Source organism: Peromyscus maniculatus, chromosome 3 (assembly GCF_049852395.1).
Source record: "Peromyscus maniculatus bairdii isolate BWxNUB_F1_BW_parent chromosome 3, HU_Pman_BW_mat_3.1, whole genome shotgun sequence".
NCBI lineage: Eukaryota > Metazoa > Chordata > Mammalia > Rodentia > Cricetidae > Peromyscus > Peromyscus maniculatus.
Window position 1 is genome coordinate 143,598,465 of NC_134854.1, and position 14,494 is coordinate 143,612,958.

The following is a 14,494-nucleotide window of genomic DNA, read 5'->3' on the forward strand; positions in this document are numbered from 1 at the left end:
ACGAGAACAGACCACTCTCATTGAAGCAAAAAAAAAAAGTCAAGGGCTCAGATACTAACTCATGGAAGCAGAGGTCAAAGGGCATCAGGCAGAGCGGCTATGGCAGTCTGGTCTCCTCAGGATGGAGAGCAGGGGTTGGCCCTCAGATGCCTGGGCTGTGGGCCTGAGGAAAGGGAGGGACTCCTGAGGCTGCCTGTTCTCCAGCTACAAGAGAGCTCTGACCTCTGGGAGGGAACAGTTCCTTACGGTGAGCAGCAGGGCGCCTTTCTGCTCAGAACAAGCCCGGAGCACAGTCTCTGAGAGTGGCACCCTGTAAACCTGGCTTGTCTGCACCCAGCCAACTGCCGTCCCTATCAAGCCCGCTCATGGGACAGGTGGCACTCTGACAGTCCCACTCACAGAAGTTACCTTTGCAGACAGAGGAGCCACGGCTGGCCTCTTCCTTTGCGCGTAGCCAGACAGCCGGTAACAGTAGTGCGGCTTACAGTAGAATTTGCCTGCGGACAGAAAGAAGCCGGGAAAAGAGGAGTGAGCAATACGCCCCAATGGCGAACTTGGCTTGCTGGCCACAGGATGCCATTGCGTAACTCCTACTCCTGAAAGCTCCCAACTCCCCCCACAATCCAGAAAGGCCGGCCCCGGCCTCCTTTCCCTGTGTCTGATGCAGAGGTCTTTCCCTTTGGGTGTGTGAGGGCTGGTGAGCCACCACCAATCAGTGCCCAGAGCAAAGATGTGAGGCTTGCATGACAGAGCCAGCAAACAAAGTAGTAGTGTGTGAGGACAAAGACGTGGTCACATGAGACCCGCAGCGGCATTTCTGGGGAGGGCAAGAATGAATACAAGGGCAGGGTGGAGGCAGGAAGGCTTGAAGGGCTAGGGCGGTGCCAGTTACTAACTCTGACAGAACTGTCTCTGCTCCCCTCCACTACCGTGGACTCCCACCCTCACTAGCCTCGGCCAGTCCAAGGCAGGCTGAACCCTACAGTGTGCTAAAAATGATACAAGGGGCAAGACGTGGCTGCAGGTAAAGGAGCTGGCTGCGCAGGAGCAGGACCACCTGACTTCGATCCCTGGGACCCACGCAAAAGGCAGGACATGGTGGCGGGAATCTGCAATCCCAGCATTCCTATGGACAGACAGGAGGCGGAGACAGGAGAATCCTCGCGGGTCAGCTATCCCGGAGTATGCAGGGCAGCAGCAGAAACAGGAAAGGAGACCGAGCCTCAACAAGGTGGATGGAGATAACTGACTCCCCAAAGTTGTTCTCTGATCTCTACACACAGGGTGTGGTATGCATGCTTATGCACATGCACACATGCTCACACATACACACACACACACACACACACACACACACACACACACACACACCGTGGGGGGATCATAAACAGACTGCCACACCAATTCCAGTGTCGTCCATGCGACATGAACAATTATGTCTATAATAGCGGACGGGAGATACGTGTCCCACGGGACTAAGCTCCCTGGAGGTCCCTGGCAGAGTGCCCGTGTTATGCCTCCTTCTCGAAGGAGACATGCTTCACAGATCATGAGCTCTCTGGGCTATGGGTTCTGTATAACTGCTTTTCTGATAATGTTCTAATTAATCTATAAAACACAGCCAAAATTAATGAATGCTTGGGTTGTGAACTATGGAGGAAAGGGGAAGCTGGACATGGATCTCAATCAGATATAGCAGAATGAGCTATTTCTTAAAGACCCCAAGCTGCTAGATAAAGAAAGTATAATAGTTCAGGCACTTCTAGGGAAAGAACACTCATCCACTAGGAATCCTTTAGGAATCCCAACTAAAGTGATTTATGGTAGAAAACGTTATCTCATAGGAGGCAGATGATGGGCCCCTCTGTTGAGGAAGTTCAGCATGGGAAACTTAAAGACTACATACAGCAGAACTCCTTCCCCTTACAGGCGTAAAAGTATAAGAGTCCATATTCCAGCAGGTAAAAAGGTTTTATATTAAAGGAGATATGTGGTGGAAGAACTAAAGAAAAACTTAGAGAGGGTCTGCAGCATCCAAATTGGCTAAGTGGGTCATGAGAACCAGAAAAGTAAAAATGTATAATAAACTAGAAAGCTGCTGGGATAAGATAAGGGACACAGCTACAACCACAAAAAGTCTACACAAGTCTAGGGACTGTACTAAGTTTATAAAACACAGACTGCTCTGGGTCATAAAGTTCTTGTGGGTAAAGGGATATGTCTAGTGCTAATTAATAATTGTGTGCTTGCTGTTTTTTAAAGATGATGTAATTGAATTATTGCCAAGCTCTTGTTGTTCCTTGTATAGTCATGTGTGTGTGTATACACACACACACACACACACACACACACACACACACACACACACACACACACATATATTCTGTATATAAACTACTGATTTGCAGAAGTAAAATTGCAGCAGATTCAAACCATTCGCCGAATCCTTGCCTTCCTGACTCCCCAAGCCCTGGTTCTCCTACAGTCGTGGTACCCCTGATGGGCCAGTCCATGGCAACAGACCAAATAAACACAGTGAAACCCAGGCGTGTGCTTCAATATAACCAAGGCTAACCATGATTTCCTAGAACTTTTGGCCCTCTCTACATGCATTTACTGGGTCTGACCTAAAGTGATGTTATCTCCAAAACGTTTGCAAGGCCCATTTCCCTTTGCAACACAAGGGTGCTGGAATGAACCAAGAGTCAAATAAACCGAATCTCTTCTCTAACTTGAGGTGTGAACGCTCTTCGGCATCAGCTCCGTCCTGAGAACGGCTGCCTCAGGAGCTGCCTGCTTTCCCTTATCATTTGCCAAGAACACCGTCAACAGAGGTAAACCCAGGAACAGACGGTCAAAGGGAACAAGGCGAGCGCCTGCTCTTCCCTCTCCCCTTCCCTGGGGACCTGGTGTGTCCTCCTGCTGTGTGTGCACGGTGCACGCACGGGTGCACGAGCGGAAACCAGGGTGTACGCCCCTCTAAAACTTCCTGTTCTATTGCCTTGAGATGGGTCTCTCACTGAATTGGAAGCTTGCATTTCAGCTACCTTCCGAGGAGTCCCCAGGGTCTGCCTGTCTTTGCTTCCTCAGGTTGGGGGTTTACAGGGATGTGCAACCATGCCAGGCATTTTTATGTGGGTACTGGAGGCTCAAACTCAGATCCTTATTGTTCGAATCTTAGATGGTCTTATTAATAGAAAACCCAGAGCCAGATATCAGGGTGAAAGCTGAAAGATCAGCCAGCCACTAGTTCTCACCTCTATGAAATCCTAATCGAATCTTAGATAGTCTTTTAATACCTTATGTCTGCAGAGCAAGTGGACTTACCCACAGAGTCATCTGCAACCCCTGTGTATTTTCCTCATTTTATAAAGTGGTTGACTTTTCCTTTATCTGCTTTTCTTACTATGTTAAGTCAGCACTGTCAAAATACCCAGGAACACAACTTAAAGGAAGAAATACTTATTTGGCTCATGGTTTTAGAGGTCTCAGCCCAAGGTTACTAGGTCCCACTGCTTTGGGCTTTGCTGACCTGCAGGGCATCATGGTCAAGAGCAGGTGGAAGGGGAGGTGATGCTCCCTTCAAGCTGGCAAGAAGCAGAGAAAGCATGGGGAAAGGAGAAGAGGATGGATAAGTTATATCTTCCCAGGGTTCATCCTTGTGACCACAGTTTTCAACCAGGCTCCACCTCCTAAAGTTTCCATCATAACTTAACAATGCCATTACCTTATCTATCCATCTGTGAATTAACCCACTGATGAAGTCAGAGGCCTCATGAGCCAGCTGCCTTCCAAATACCTATCAGCTAATAGCCAAGCCTTTAATAATGACTGTAACCAGATAGTTTAGATTTAAAGCCAATGGTGAAAAACAATCGCAGTGAATTTTACGGGCTTCAGATAATAGTCACATTTCCCTAAACAGATTTCTCACCAGCTGCTGGCACTCAGGACTTAGAGACCTGGCACTGTGGGTCCACATGATGGGCAAAGGCTGTCATTTCACTGTCTGCTTCTCTACAGGTGAGCAGAGTTTGTTTATGTGATTTTTTTTCTTTTGTTTGTTTTGTTTTTAGCTTATCCACAATTCCTTTCAGATAATCTGTAATAATCCACTCCGTTCTTTTGGAAGCTCCCCCCAGTAAATAGAAGATAAATTACATTAGGACCTGGATCATCCTCTATGTTTTGGGTCTGTTTTGTATTTCACTCTTTAAGAAATACCCATCCTCTTTCATTGGACAGTGATGGGACGATCACAGGGGATACTGGACCAGACTGGTCAACCTCAGCTACCTCAGGACCCGTTCATTCCCCAGGGCTGGATGTGACTGAGGTCAGGCTGATCAGGGCCATTAAGAAGGACAGCTGTGACCTTCAATGAAGCACTTCTGAGCCTATTTAAATTTTATCTATCTATCTATCTATCTATCTATCTATCTATCTATCTATCTATCTATCTATCTATCTATCTATCCATCCATCCATTCACCCACCCACCCACCCATCCATCCATCCATCTTTCTATCATCTATCTATCTGTCCATCCGTCCGTCCGTCTGTCTATTATCTATCTATCTGTCTGTCTGTCTGTCTGTCTGTCTGTCTGTCTATCTATCTATCTAATGTATGTCTTGCCTGCAAGTATGTCTGTGCACCACTTGTGTGCCTGGTGCCCACAGAGACAGAAGAGAGCATCGGAACTGGAGTTACAGACAGCTGTGAGCCACCATGTGGTTGCTGGGAATTGGGTCCTCTGGAAGAGCGGCCAGCGCTCTTAACCACTGAGCCATCTCTCCAGCTCCATCGCTGAGAGTATTTAGAAGGAAGACATAACTGTGAAGTTTACACTTTAGTGACTTGACTTTTATCATGAAGCTTGTATATTGTCAGAATTTAAGAACGTTTTACGTTTTTTTATTTATTTCTTGTGTGTGTCTGTGGAGGCAGGCAAGGGGGGGCACATGTGATCGGCAAACAACTTGCAGTCATTGGTTCTCTGCTTCCACCATGTGGGTCTCCAGGACTCCAACTGAGGAGATCAGCGTGGTCCCAGGCACCGTGCTGAGCCACCCCACCACGGCCTGAGGCTCACTACAAGAACACCCCGTCACTGACCATCATTTTCATCGGACTTTTCCTTCTAAGTTAGAAACTCAGATCACGGGGTTGGGGATTTAGCTCAGTGGCAGAGTGCTTGCCTAGCATGTGCAAGGCCCTGGGTTTGATCCTCAGCTCCACAAAAAAAAAAAAAAAAAAAAAAAAAAAAACCTCAGATCACTCTCCTCCCAGCTGACCAACTCTGGATCCTGCTCCACATTAAAACAAAACACAAGGGTTTAAGTTTCAGAAACCAGGCTCAGATCCTAGCCCAAAGGGAACTTCCAGGAACATTCCAGAAAACTGTTTTCTCTAGGAAGGTAGTTCATGACGCAAAGGCGCAGCTGAAGAGCGCTCTCAGGTCAAGCCAACCTCTCGGCAGCCATTTGGACTCTAGCTTCTTCGGGCTCACTTCCGCCCACAGCAAAGGAACAGAATTCCTACCTTGGAGAGTGAAACAGTTCTCCATCACAGGTGTGTGTTATGTGTGCTCCATTAACCATCAACGCTTCTCTCTGTTTCTGGAGGTACGGACTCATGTAGCCCACCCTGACCCTGAGCCCCTGATCTTCCTTGTCTCCACCTCTCAAGTGCTGGGTTACAGGTATGTGCCACTATACCTAGTTTTAATGTAGTTTCTTATTTTCTTCCCCAAACTCAACTTATTGACTTTGCTGTTTTTTTTTTTTTTAGATTTATTTATTTATTATGTATACAGAAGAGGGCGCCAGATCTCATTACAGATGGTTGTGAGCCACCATGTGGTTGCTGGGAATTGAACTCAGGACCTCTGGAAGAGCAGTCAGTGCTCCTAACCTCTGAGCCATCTCTCCAGCCCTACTTTTGCTGTTTAATGAATTTTAAAAAAAAAATACACACACACTAATTTTTACCTAACACTTACTATGTTCCAGACATGATTCTAATTGCTTTACATCTATCCATTCGTTCAGTGCTCACACAACCCAGGGAGGCACGTAGGGACTGTTACTATCCTTCCATGGGTGAGGCACAGGCAGGCCAAGCTGCCTGCCAAAATGCCCCACAAAGGGCATCTCAGGCAGGAGACTGGCTCCGGAGCCCACACCGCCGGCCACTGCACTATGGCTCCTGTCTCGGGAAAGCCAGCCAGGCTAACACTGTGAATTAATCACGAGTTATAGAGGATTCAATAAAATGACGGACCGCGGAGTGTCTAGATTAGGCCATCCTGACAATCAAACTGAGTGATGGAAAGGGGGGCACAGGTCTCCGTCAGGCTGGCCCAAGGCGAGGCGGCATCTACTCCGCTGTCTGTGTCATTTGGTACCATGGACACTGGGTCTCCAGTCAAGGGAGGTGAGCACTTCAGTTGCACGGAGCAGAAGACACGGGGTTCAGGAGGAGAAAGCAGTGAACACCGTGGGTACAACCGCAGCCAGTGGTCCAACCGGACCTCAGTGGCCACGTCATGGTCTGGGGAGACCTCAGAGGAGAGGACGTGTGGGGACAGGAAGGCCAAGGAGCCCATTGCAACATGACTAGGAGAGTGTATTCTAGAGGGAGGGGACACTCAAGCAAGATCTGCGGCACCAACTGTGGACTTAGGGAATGAAGATGTGATCAGTGTGCTTTGCCCCGGGTGAACTGTGCCTATCGTTCCCATCGACTGTGCCAGCCCGTGTGTTCAAAAAAAGGCTGGGTCTTCAGCTACTGGGAGAAGCTAGGTCGCTGGGGGGGGTGTGCCCCGAAAGGACTGTGGACTCTGGTCCCTTCTTCCCTCTTTGGCTTCCTGGTAATGAGGTGTGCATGTCTGCTCTGCTGCACACCCCTGCCATGTGCTACGGCGTCACAGGCAGAGAGCAGCGGACCAGAGGCCACAGACCCAAACCTTCACATCGGAGCCAAAGTGAGATTCTTTTCTACATACGCTGATTATCTCAGGCATTTCGTCACATCGACAGCAGCTGATGAACACAGCCTGGTGAGTTCCTAGAGGTACACTCACACTTCTTCTAGACCCTCAAGAGAATGAGGGATCCTCTTCTGGGCACATCCAAGGTAAAAGACTAGAATAACCTAAGTACCAAGGGCAGCTCTGAGGTGGGGCCCACCTGCCAATCCCTCTCCCCGGAGTCGAAGGTGCTGTCCCCAGAGAAACGATGCGTGAGAGATGTGTGAGAGCGGAAGCGAAAACTCGATACCAACAGGTGGCCTTCTGCACCCAGGTGACTCTCTCAGCTCTTCCCTGAGCAGTGAGTGTCTCCACCAGTGCAGGACGGTCACGCTGAGTTCAACACTTAACTCCTGCCTCTTTGTGACAGCCGTGGCTGTCTGTGCTTCGCTACTAGGATCTGTATGACAGGGGTGACTTAATATGGGCTCCCTCTGCCATCACCTTCTGGTCCCTTTACAGTCAATAGACCAACTATTGACACACAGGCTTGCTATCATCCCTGTGAGGACTGAGTTTCCTTTCCTATTTACCTAGGTTTATTACTCCTTTTTTTTTGTTTTGTTTTGTTTTTTTTTTGTTTTTGTTTTTTGAGACATGGTTTCTCTGTGTAGCTTTGCACCTTTCCTGAATCTCGCTTTGTAGACCAGGCTGGCCTCGAACTCACAGAGATCTGCCTGGCTCTGCCTCCCAAGTGCTGGGATTAAAGGCGTGCGCCACCACCGCCCGGCGGTTTATTACTCTTAAATTAAACCATGTCCCACGAATCCCTCAGCATCGTGTAGGGATGGCGGCAGGAGTCATAAGTGCCTTTGGGTAAGAATCTTTGGAAGTGGGGGTAGGGGGCTGGAGAGATGGCTCAGCAGTTAAGAGCACTGACTGTTCTTCCAGAGGACCTGGGTTCGATTCCCAGCACCCACATGGCAGCTCACAGCTGTCTGTAACTCCAGTTCTAGGGGACCTGATACCCCCTCACACAGACATATAGGCAGGCAAAATACCAATGCACATACAATAAATTATTTAAAAAAAAAAAAAAAAAAAAAAAAAAGAATCTTCAGATGACAAGCTGGCTGTTATTTGTTGGCACATTTCTCCACCTTAAAACTAAGGTCTTTCCACAGTTAACCAGCAGAACTGGGCCCCAGGCCAGGAGATGCTGACGCCAGAGGGAGGTCACAAAGCTTGGCATTACAATCTGCTCCGTAGGGCAGAGGCCTGGATCTACTTTGGTGGCTGTTATCAACCTTAGGCAGGAAACATGAGTTCTAGGAACCCTGACTATGTATGCCCCCTTTAGATGCCACAGTCTTATGTGAGGTGAGTGAGTGTGTGAATTGTGGGGGACGACATCTGTGCCACCACAGCATCACCTCCCTGGCTGAGCTGTAACCGTCTGGGGACTGGAAAAATATTCTTAAAGAGTCTCAGAATTGCTCTGCTGGGCGGCGGTGGTGCACACCCTTAATCCCAGCACTTGGGAGGCAGAGACAGGCAGATCTCAGAGTTCGAGGCCAGCCTGGTCTACAGAACCAGTTCCAGGACAGCCAGGGCTACACAGAGGAATTGAACAACCCTCATGCCCCCACCCCCGGTCTGAGGCTTTTTTAAAAAAGGGAAAGAGATAGCTGAGATTAGTATAGAGAGGAATGCAGCGAGGGCCCAAAGGTCTCTGGCTCAGGAGGAGAAGGAGGCGTCACACTCAGTTGCTGACTTGACCGATGTACTCACCGTCCTCTATGTCATAGGCGTACGCAGAGAGGCGCAGCGTGGTGGCGCAGTACTCGCATTTGAAGCAGCTTCGGTGGAAGAACTTGCCCTCGGCGCTCAGCCGCTCCATCACGTAGACTCGCTTTTGACAGAAGTAGCACGTGTCGCTGCCCCCCAGGTTCTGTGGGAACTCTTTCTTGATGGAGCCCTGTGGGGTGGGTGAGGAGGAGCGTATCAGACTGTGTGGCCTCTCCTGGGGCCACACACGCCCCCTGTGGTGATGACGACGCGGGTCACATGGACACAGACCGTGGGTATTAAATGACTACAAATGCTCCATTGGTGGCTTTCCCAAAGAGCGGCTCTCGTGGTAGCTTTACTCCACGGGCCCCTCCCGAGGACCCTCAGTACAAGCCAGGGTCTAATCCTGTGAGGATCAAGAACTAAGAGATGCCTGTGATGAAGAGTCCAAGGCTTCAGAATTTCTTACAATCAAACCAACTGTCTGCTTGGGGGACAGAATAAATATACATACACCTGGCGTTCATGGGTGCACACACACGTGTGCGCATCCCGAATCCCGGAGGGACTATCTTTAAAGAGAAAAGTGCTTTTCCGTAGAACGTTCTAAATATTTACCACATTTCTAGAAATTTAGTCATCAAAAATCAAGACCACCTCAAGAACGCTGCCACGTAGTAATTCACGTGGCTACAGAAATCAGCAGGGCCCTCAGAGCAGGTGAGGGCTGCTCACCGCCGTGCTGTGGCTAGAGACAGTGCCCCTGGAATAGCTCTTACCAGTTCCTTCTTGTCTAGAAGGGTTTTGGGTTGCTCTTTCCTTTGAAGCTGATTGGCTATCTGCTCAGCCAATGAGCTCACTCCGCCCGTGTACATCTTTATATACTTCTATTGGTTGAAGATTACAGAATGATCAAAATGAAGGGAAATGAGAAGGAAAGAAAAAATTAAATTAAGGAGGCGGGGGGAAAACATCTTTGAGAGGTGTGAAATGAATACACAGTGCAAGAGCAAACCATGCCAACACAGTGCCCACAAGCAGAGACTGGGCAGTGAGCAAGCGCTGGTGCCAGCGTCCACACGGTGGTCAGCACACGCACGAGAAGCAGTCGTGGAGACAAGTGTTCCACGGGAAGAACCTGGTCCTTCGTGTTTCTCCAAGAGTCCAGTTCTGAGGACACGGAGGAGAAAGAGGGGGCCTGCTCCTGGACTCACAGAGTGTGAGGGGTCCACAGCAGGCAGGGGGCTACAGTGTCCAGAGCCAGGAGAGGGCCCAGGGGGCTCTGTGAATGAGGTGACTACCTCAGGCTGAGAAAGAAACCAGGCAGACTCCGGCAGAGGTTAATGTCCCATGTGAGCAACAGGTGCGAAGAGTTCTGGCATTGCTGGTGACCCCCTGCCTCACTGCCAGACCCACAGTGTCTGCTCCATACAGCTGACCGCTCTGGGAAGAAGCCTCCTCTGGTCACTTCCCCACTGATGGGGGGGGGGGCTTTGGGAGCAGAAAGACAGCGCTCGTCTACCCATACGCGGAGGCTAGAATTCTCCCAGATCAGGTGGGACACCAAGTCCCATGCTACATCCTAAAGGAAATGGCTCCTTTTACCCTGGAAGAATTGTTCTTAAAGATGAACAGTGACAAATGAAGACAAAACCCAGAGCAGAGTATGGTGGCACACATTTGCAATCCTAGCACTTGGGAGGCTAAGGCGCGAGGATTGCTTGCCATGGATTCGGGGCTGGCCTGGACTACATGAACAGCGAGACAGTCTAACCTCTTCCCCCAACACACACAAATCAAACTAATTCAGTCCCCCTTTTGGCAATGCTGAAGCAAAAAACAGGAAAAACGCCCACGTCTGCATGGTGAGCCACCCTGCTCACAGAGGCCTGACATCCTGTGGCCCAGCCTGGATCCTGGCCTGGGACTATAGTTCTGTGGGTAGTCTTTTAGAGACCTGGGAGCCAGGTCTCTGGATGGAGACAGAGGGTGCCACACCTCTCACGGCAGGAAATAAAGCACGCTCCCAGCCAAGCGGGAGAGTTTGTCACCAACTCTGATCCAGGTGCAGCTGCCCCAAAGATGGCCAAATCCCCCGGTAAGTGGCCACAAGGGACAAACCTGCAGAGCCACATGTAAGAGGGCTGCCGGCCCAAGCAGCAGCACGTGCAGGTTCTCGGGGCCAACTCTCTAAGTCTGGGAACAGACACGCTGGAGCAAAGACTTCTCACTGGGCTCAGCTAAAGCCTCGCTGGAACTGAGCAATCCATCTCATTCTCCACTTCAGCTAAAGAGATTTCCTAGGACTGGTTTTACCTGCCAGTTCCACAGTCTCTTAGACAGGTGGACACCCGGGAGAGGACAGCAGAAACGAGAGAATAGATCTCCTGGGAGAGCAGCCCTCAAAGGGAAGTCGCATGGCCGTCACTCTGTAGAGCAGATGGCCAAGTGCCAGCACACCGCGGGCGGTCCTAGCCCCACTGTGTGCACTCAGGACCAGAGACCGTCACCTCGGCAGGCATGGCCGGGGCTGTGCAGGCAGAGGCACCTGTCAGTTCTTGGGGAGGTAGCAACTCTGACAAGCATCCCCCAGAGGGGTGAAGACTCAAGTTCTGTTTGTTTCCGGCATGGACAGCAGATGGTTTCCTTCTTCCCACACTCAGAAGGGAGCCAAAGAGTAGCAACCGTTAGGCTTAGCCCACTGCACACCACACACATGCACGGGCTTCCGCGCACGCGTGCATGCACGCGTACACACACGCACACTGCTAACAAACTCCTCGGCACCGGATGGGGGTCACTGGGGAAAAGCAGGCTTCATGCCACACATGAGGAAGCACCAAGAATGCTGTGTGCTCACTATTTTACTCAGGAAAGTTAGTGACGAAACGGTTCAGATTCTGTAGCTCGTGACTACGGAAAAAACACAGTCTTCAGCCAAAGGTTGAAAAAATGCTATCAACATCGGACGTGGTTTAACAGTGGGTTCACTCGGACAGGCTGTGATGTGTGAAAACACTCCAAGAAAGCTAGCGGCCTCTTTAATACAGGCGTCTGTGGCAACACACACCCACGCGCGCCCGCGCGCACACACGCGCATGGACACACAGCTTCTGAGGAGCCAGGCAAAGGCGGAGGAGACCTCCCAGCCTCCCTCAGGTGGGTGACACCTGTGGAAACAGAGTGAGCAGAGGCTGCAGGAGAACATGGTTGTGCCAAGTCCGGGCCATGCTACCTGTCGGAGGGAGTCAGAGGAGGGAGAGGCAGGGCGGGTGGAGGAGCGGAGACTACGGGAGAGCTCCCACTGGTCAACAAAAAATCGACGCGAAGGCTCGGGCTCTGGCTATAAAATACAAGGTGGAGAAAAAGAGCAAGGTCAATGTTAAAAGTCACACCGCAAACACAGGAAGTCAGGGTTCAGACGGGTTGGCTCTTTAGCGGTGTATGAATATGGTAGAGAGAGCAGGCCTTGCAGTTCCCAGAAGCAAACGCACTTCACCTATGGCTCCCTTCTGCTTCCCACTTGCTCCTCCCCCATGCTTAACTGTCTCTGGAGCCTGTCTCCCTACTGAGCACTGACGAAAGCCTCAGGCACCTTGGCTCGGTCCTCCCACCAGGTTACCCCCTCTGCGGCTGTCACTCCTGTTAGACAGGTGACACCCTTCTCCCAGAGCCCTCGCTGACCTGCAGGGATTGCTCCTTGGCAGAGACATCTCACACCCATTCCGGTCCTCTCCTGACAGTGATAAGAGCAGGACCGGGAACCTCACCATCCTCTGCTAGGACGGGGGTGCTCTTGTCCCGTGGAGAGTGGCCACGGCCTTCTCCGTGCCTCCCTATGGCCAGAACTCAGGTACGCTCCTTCTAAGATCAGTGCTCGGGGCAGCTGTGCTTGCTCAGGAGCCAGACAAACTGCAAACAGTGACCCAGGGACTAGATCGAAATCCCCCCGTCTTTCTGAGACCGGCTTCAGCTGGTGCAGCAAGTGTCCAGGGTCTTCCTCAACGCTGAGCTAGCAGAGAGAAGGCGACTGACAGCCTGGACAATTGTTTCTTCATTTCCCACCACATTCAGGATAAAACCCTTACAGGACAGGAAGGACAGAGGTACGGCCCAGGCTCCAAGGAGACCCGCTGCACCCCCATTTTGGTTGGCCCTTCAGTGTCACGGCAGCGACAGGCAGAGCGGCAGGTGTCTGGGAATCGCCTACCCTCTGCTCCAGACATCCAGCCAGCTTCCCGGCCCTGAGTTCAGCACCTGGATGGGGTCAGCCATCTGAACCCAGAACAAGGAGCGACAACTCTGTGGACTGCTAACATTCACGAAAAGGAGGTGAGGGACCACCCTGCTGCAAGGTGGGGCAGTCAAGGTGGGGAGCTGAGTGAAGGTGAGCTACAGGGTGAGGCCGTGCACGAACAGCGGTCTGGAGTGGGGAGAAGGCCGGGAGAGAAGTAAGCAGTACCCCAGTATCTAACCTGAGCCCCGCACTAAGAAATCGACAGACACCAACTCCCTGTATGCTGCATTGCCACTTCGGCTATGACCCTGGGCACCCCAGTTCTGGACCTCACACGGTTTCCGGCCAAGCTCCCTTTAGCCCAACATACTTCTCGATTCCTTTTCAGATGTTGTTTATTAAAACCACCGACACCTCACTGAGTGTGCGCTCTCCACGGTGTAGGGCACTACCCTGCGCTCCCTTGCTTACATAGACAGGACTATGGTAAGGTCTGGGAAGAAGGAAGAGGCAGTGAATGCCGTGTCCACACCAGCTCCCCTACCAAGCAGCAGTAAAGCAGAGCTGGTGACGAGGGGGACAGGGAGGCCGGCCACCTCCAACGCAATCCTACTTCTCTCTGATCCCGCCCTGCTGGGAGTCTGGGCCAGAGAAGATGGTGCTAACATCTGTTCGCTAATGCCCCAAGAGGTCCTCAACGCGGTTCTCAGAGAGCAAAGGCAGGGAGCGGGCGGCTATGAAATGACCAACGAGCTGCAAGATCACCAGCTCACTTGAGATCTTTAAGGACAGGATCAATGCCGAAATCTTCATGAACAAGTAGGCGAGGGGCTTCATCATCACGGTCATTGAAAAACAAATGGCACCACGGCCCATTCTGCCCCGTGATGACGCCTCTGGGGTTTGTCAGAAGAAATCAACTACGGCTTCTCATTAAGCACCCCCCTGCCCCGTCACTGCCTTCTTCCCCAAAACTCTGGCAAGAGCCTCACTTCCTCTCAGTATTTCTATTTCAAGAGCCACGACTGTCCAATCCACTGTCTGTCGGGCCCGAGGCTTCCCTCTCCCACTGCTCTCCGATTTTCAAACCTTTCGGCCACTGGCGCCTACTGTGGGGGTAGAAGCGGTAAGGTCTTGGAATGGGATTGGAGAACAAACCGGAAACCCACTAAGGCCCGGTGCCACAACGAGAGCACCAGGATGAGCCACCAGTCTGAAGGCTTTTCACACAGACGGACACTCCGCCCGCCATTAATGCTCCTGTGCGGGTCAATGCCGTTCGCGGAGAGTTCTGGCTCTTGGCTGGGTGACAAGTGAGCAAAAAGCGGGGAGAAGGGACTGGTCTCCATGCTCCCTTCCCCTGCCCCACCACACAGCGTGCCCGACTGTCGGCTCTCAGCCTCCCATGCCACAGGCTCATGCTTTTTTACCCTCTCATGGTGGGGATTCTGCTTGCCACGGCTGCCAGCATGAAGATCCCTGTACATCTGTTG

General features: G+C 51.2%; 1 protein-coding gene across 26 annotated transcripts in view; it reads right to left on the reverse strand.

The window, feature by feature from the left end:
• The window catches only part of Mical3 (microtubule associated monooxygenase, calponin and LIM domain containing 3), a 209,638-nt gene that overhangs the window by 69,936 nt on the left and 125,208 nt on the right, over positions 1–14,494 (reverse strand). For 18 of the 26 annotated variants that reach the window (XM_076567844.1, XM_076567846.1, XM_076567848.1 and 15 more), the window contains 5 exons: positions 14,432–14,488; positions 12,000–12,107; positions 9,544–9,651; positions 8,765–8,951; positions 409–497 (listed from right to left, as the gene is read on the reverse strand). In XM_076567844.1, coding sequence (XP_076423959.1) covers positions 409–497; positions 8,765–8,951; positions 9,544–9,651; positions 12,000–12,107; positions 14,432–14,488 — 549 coding nt within the window. The remainder of the gene's footprint in view (positions 1–408; positions 498–8,764; positions 8,952–9,543; positions 9,652–11,999; positions 12,108–14,431; positions 14,489–14,494) is intronic. The other 8 variants (XM_076567867.1, XM_076567866.1, XM_076567865.1 and 5 more) reach the window with 2 other exon arrangements.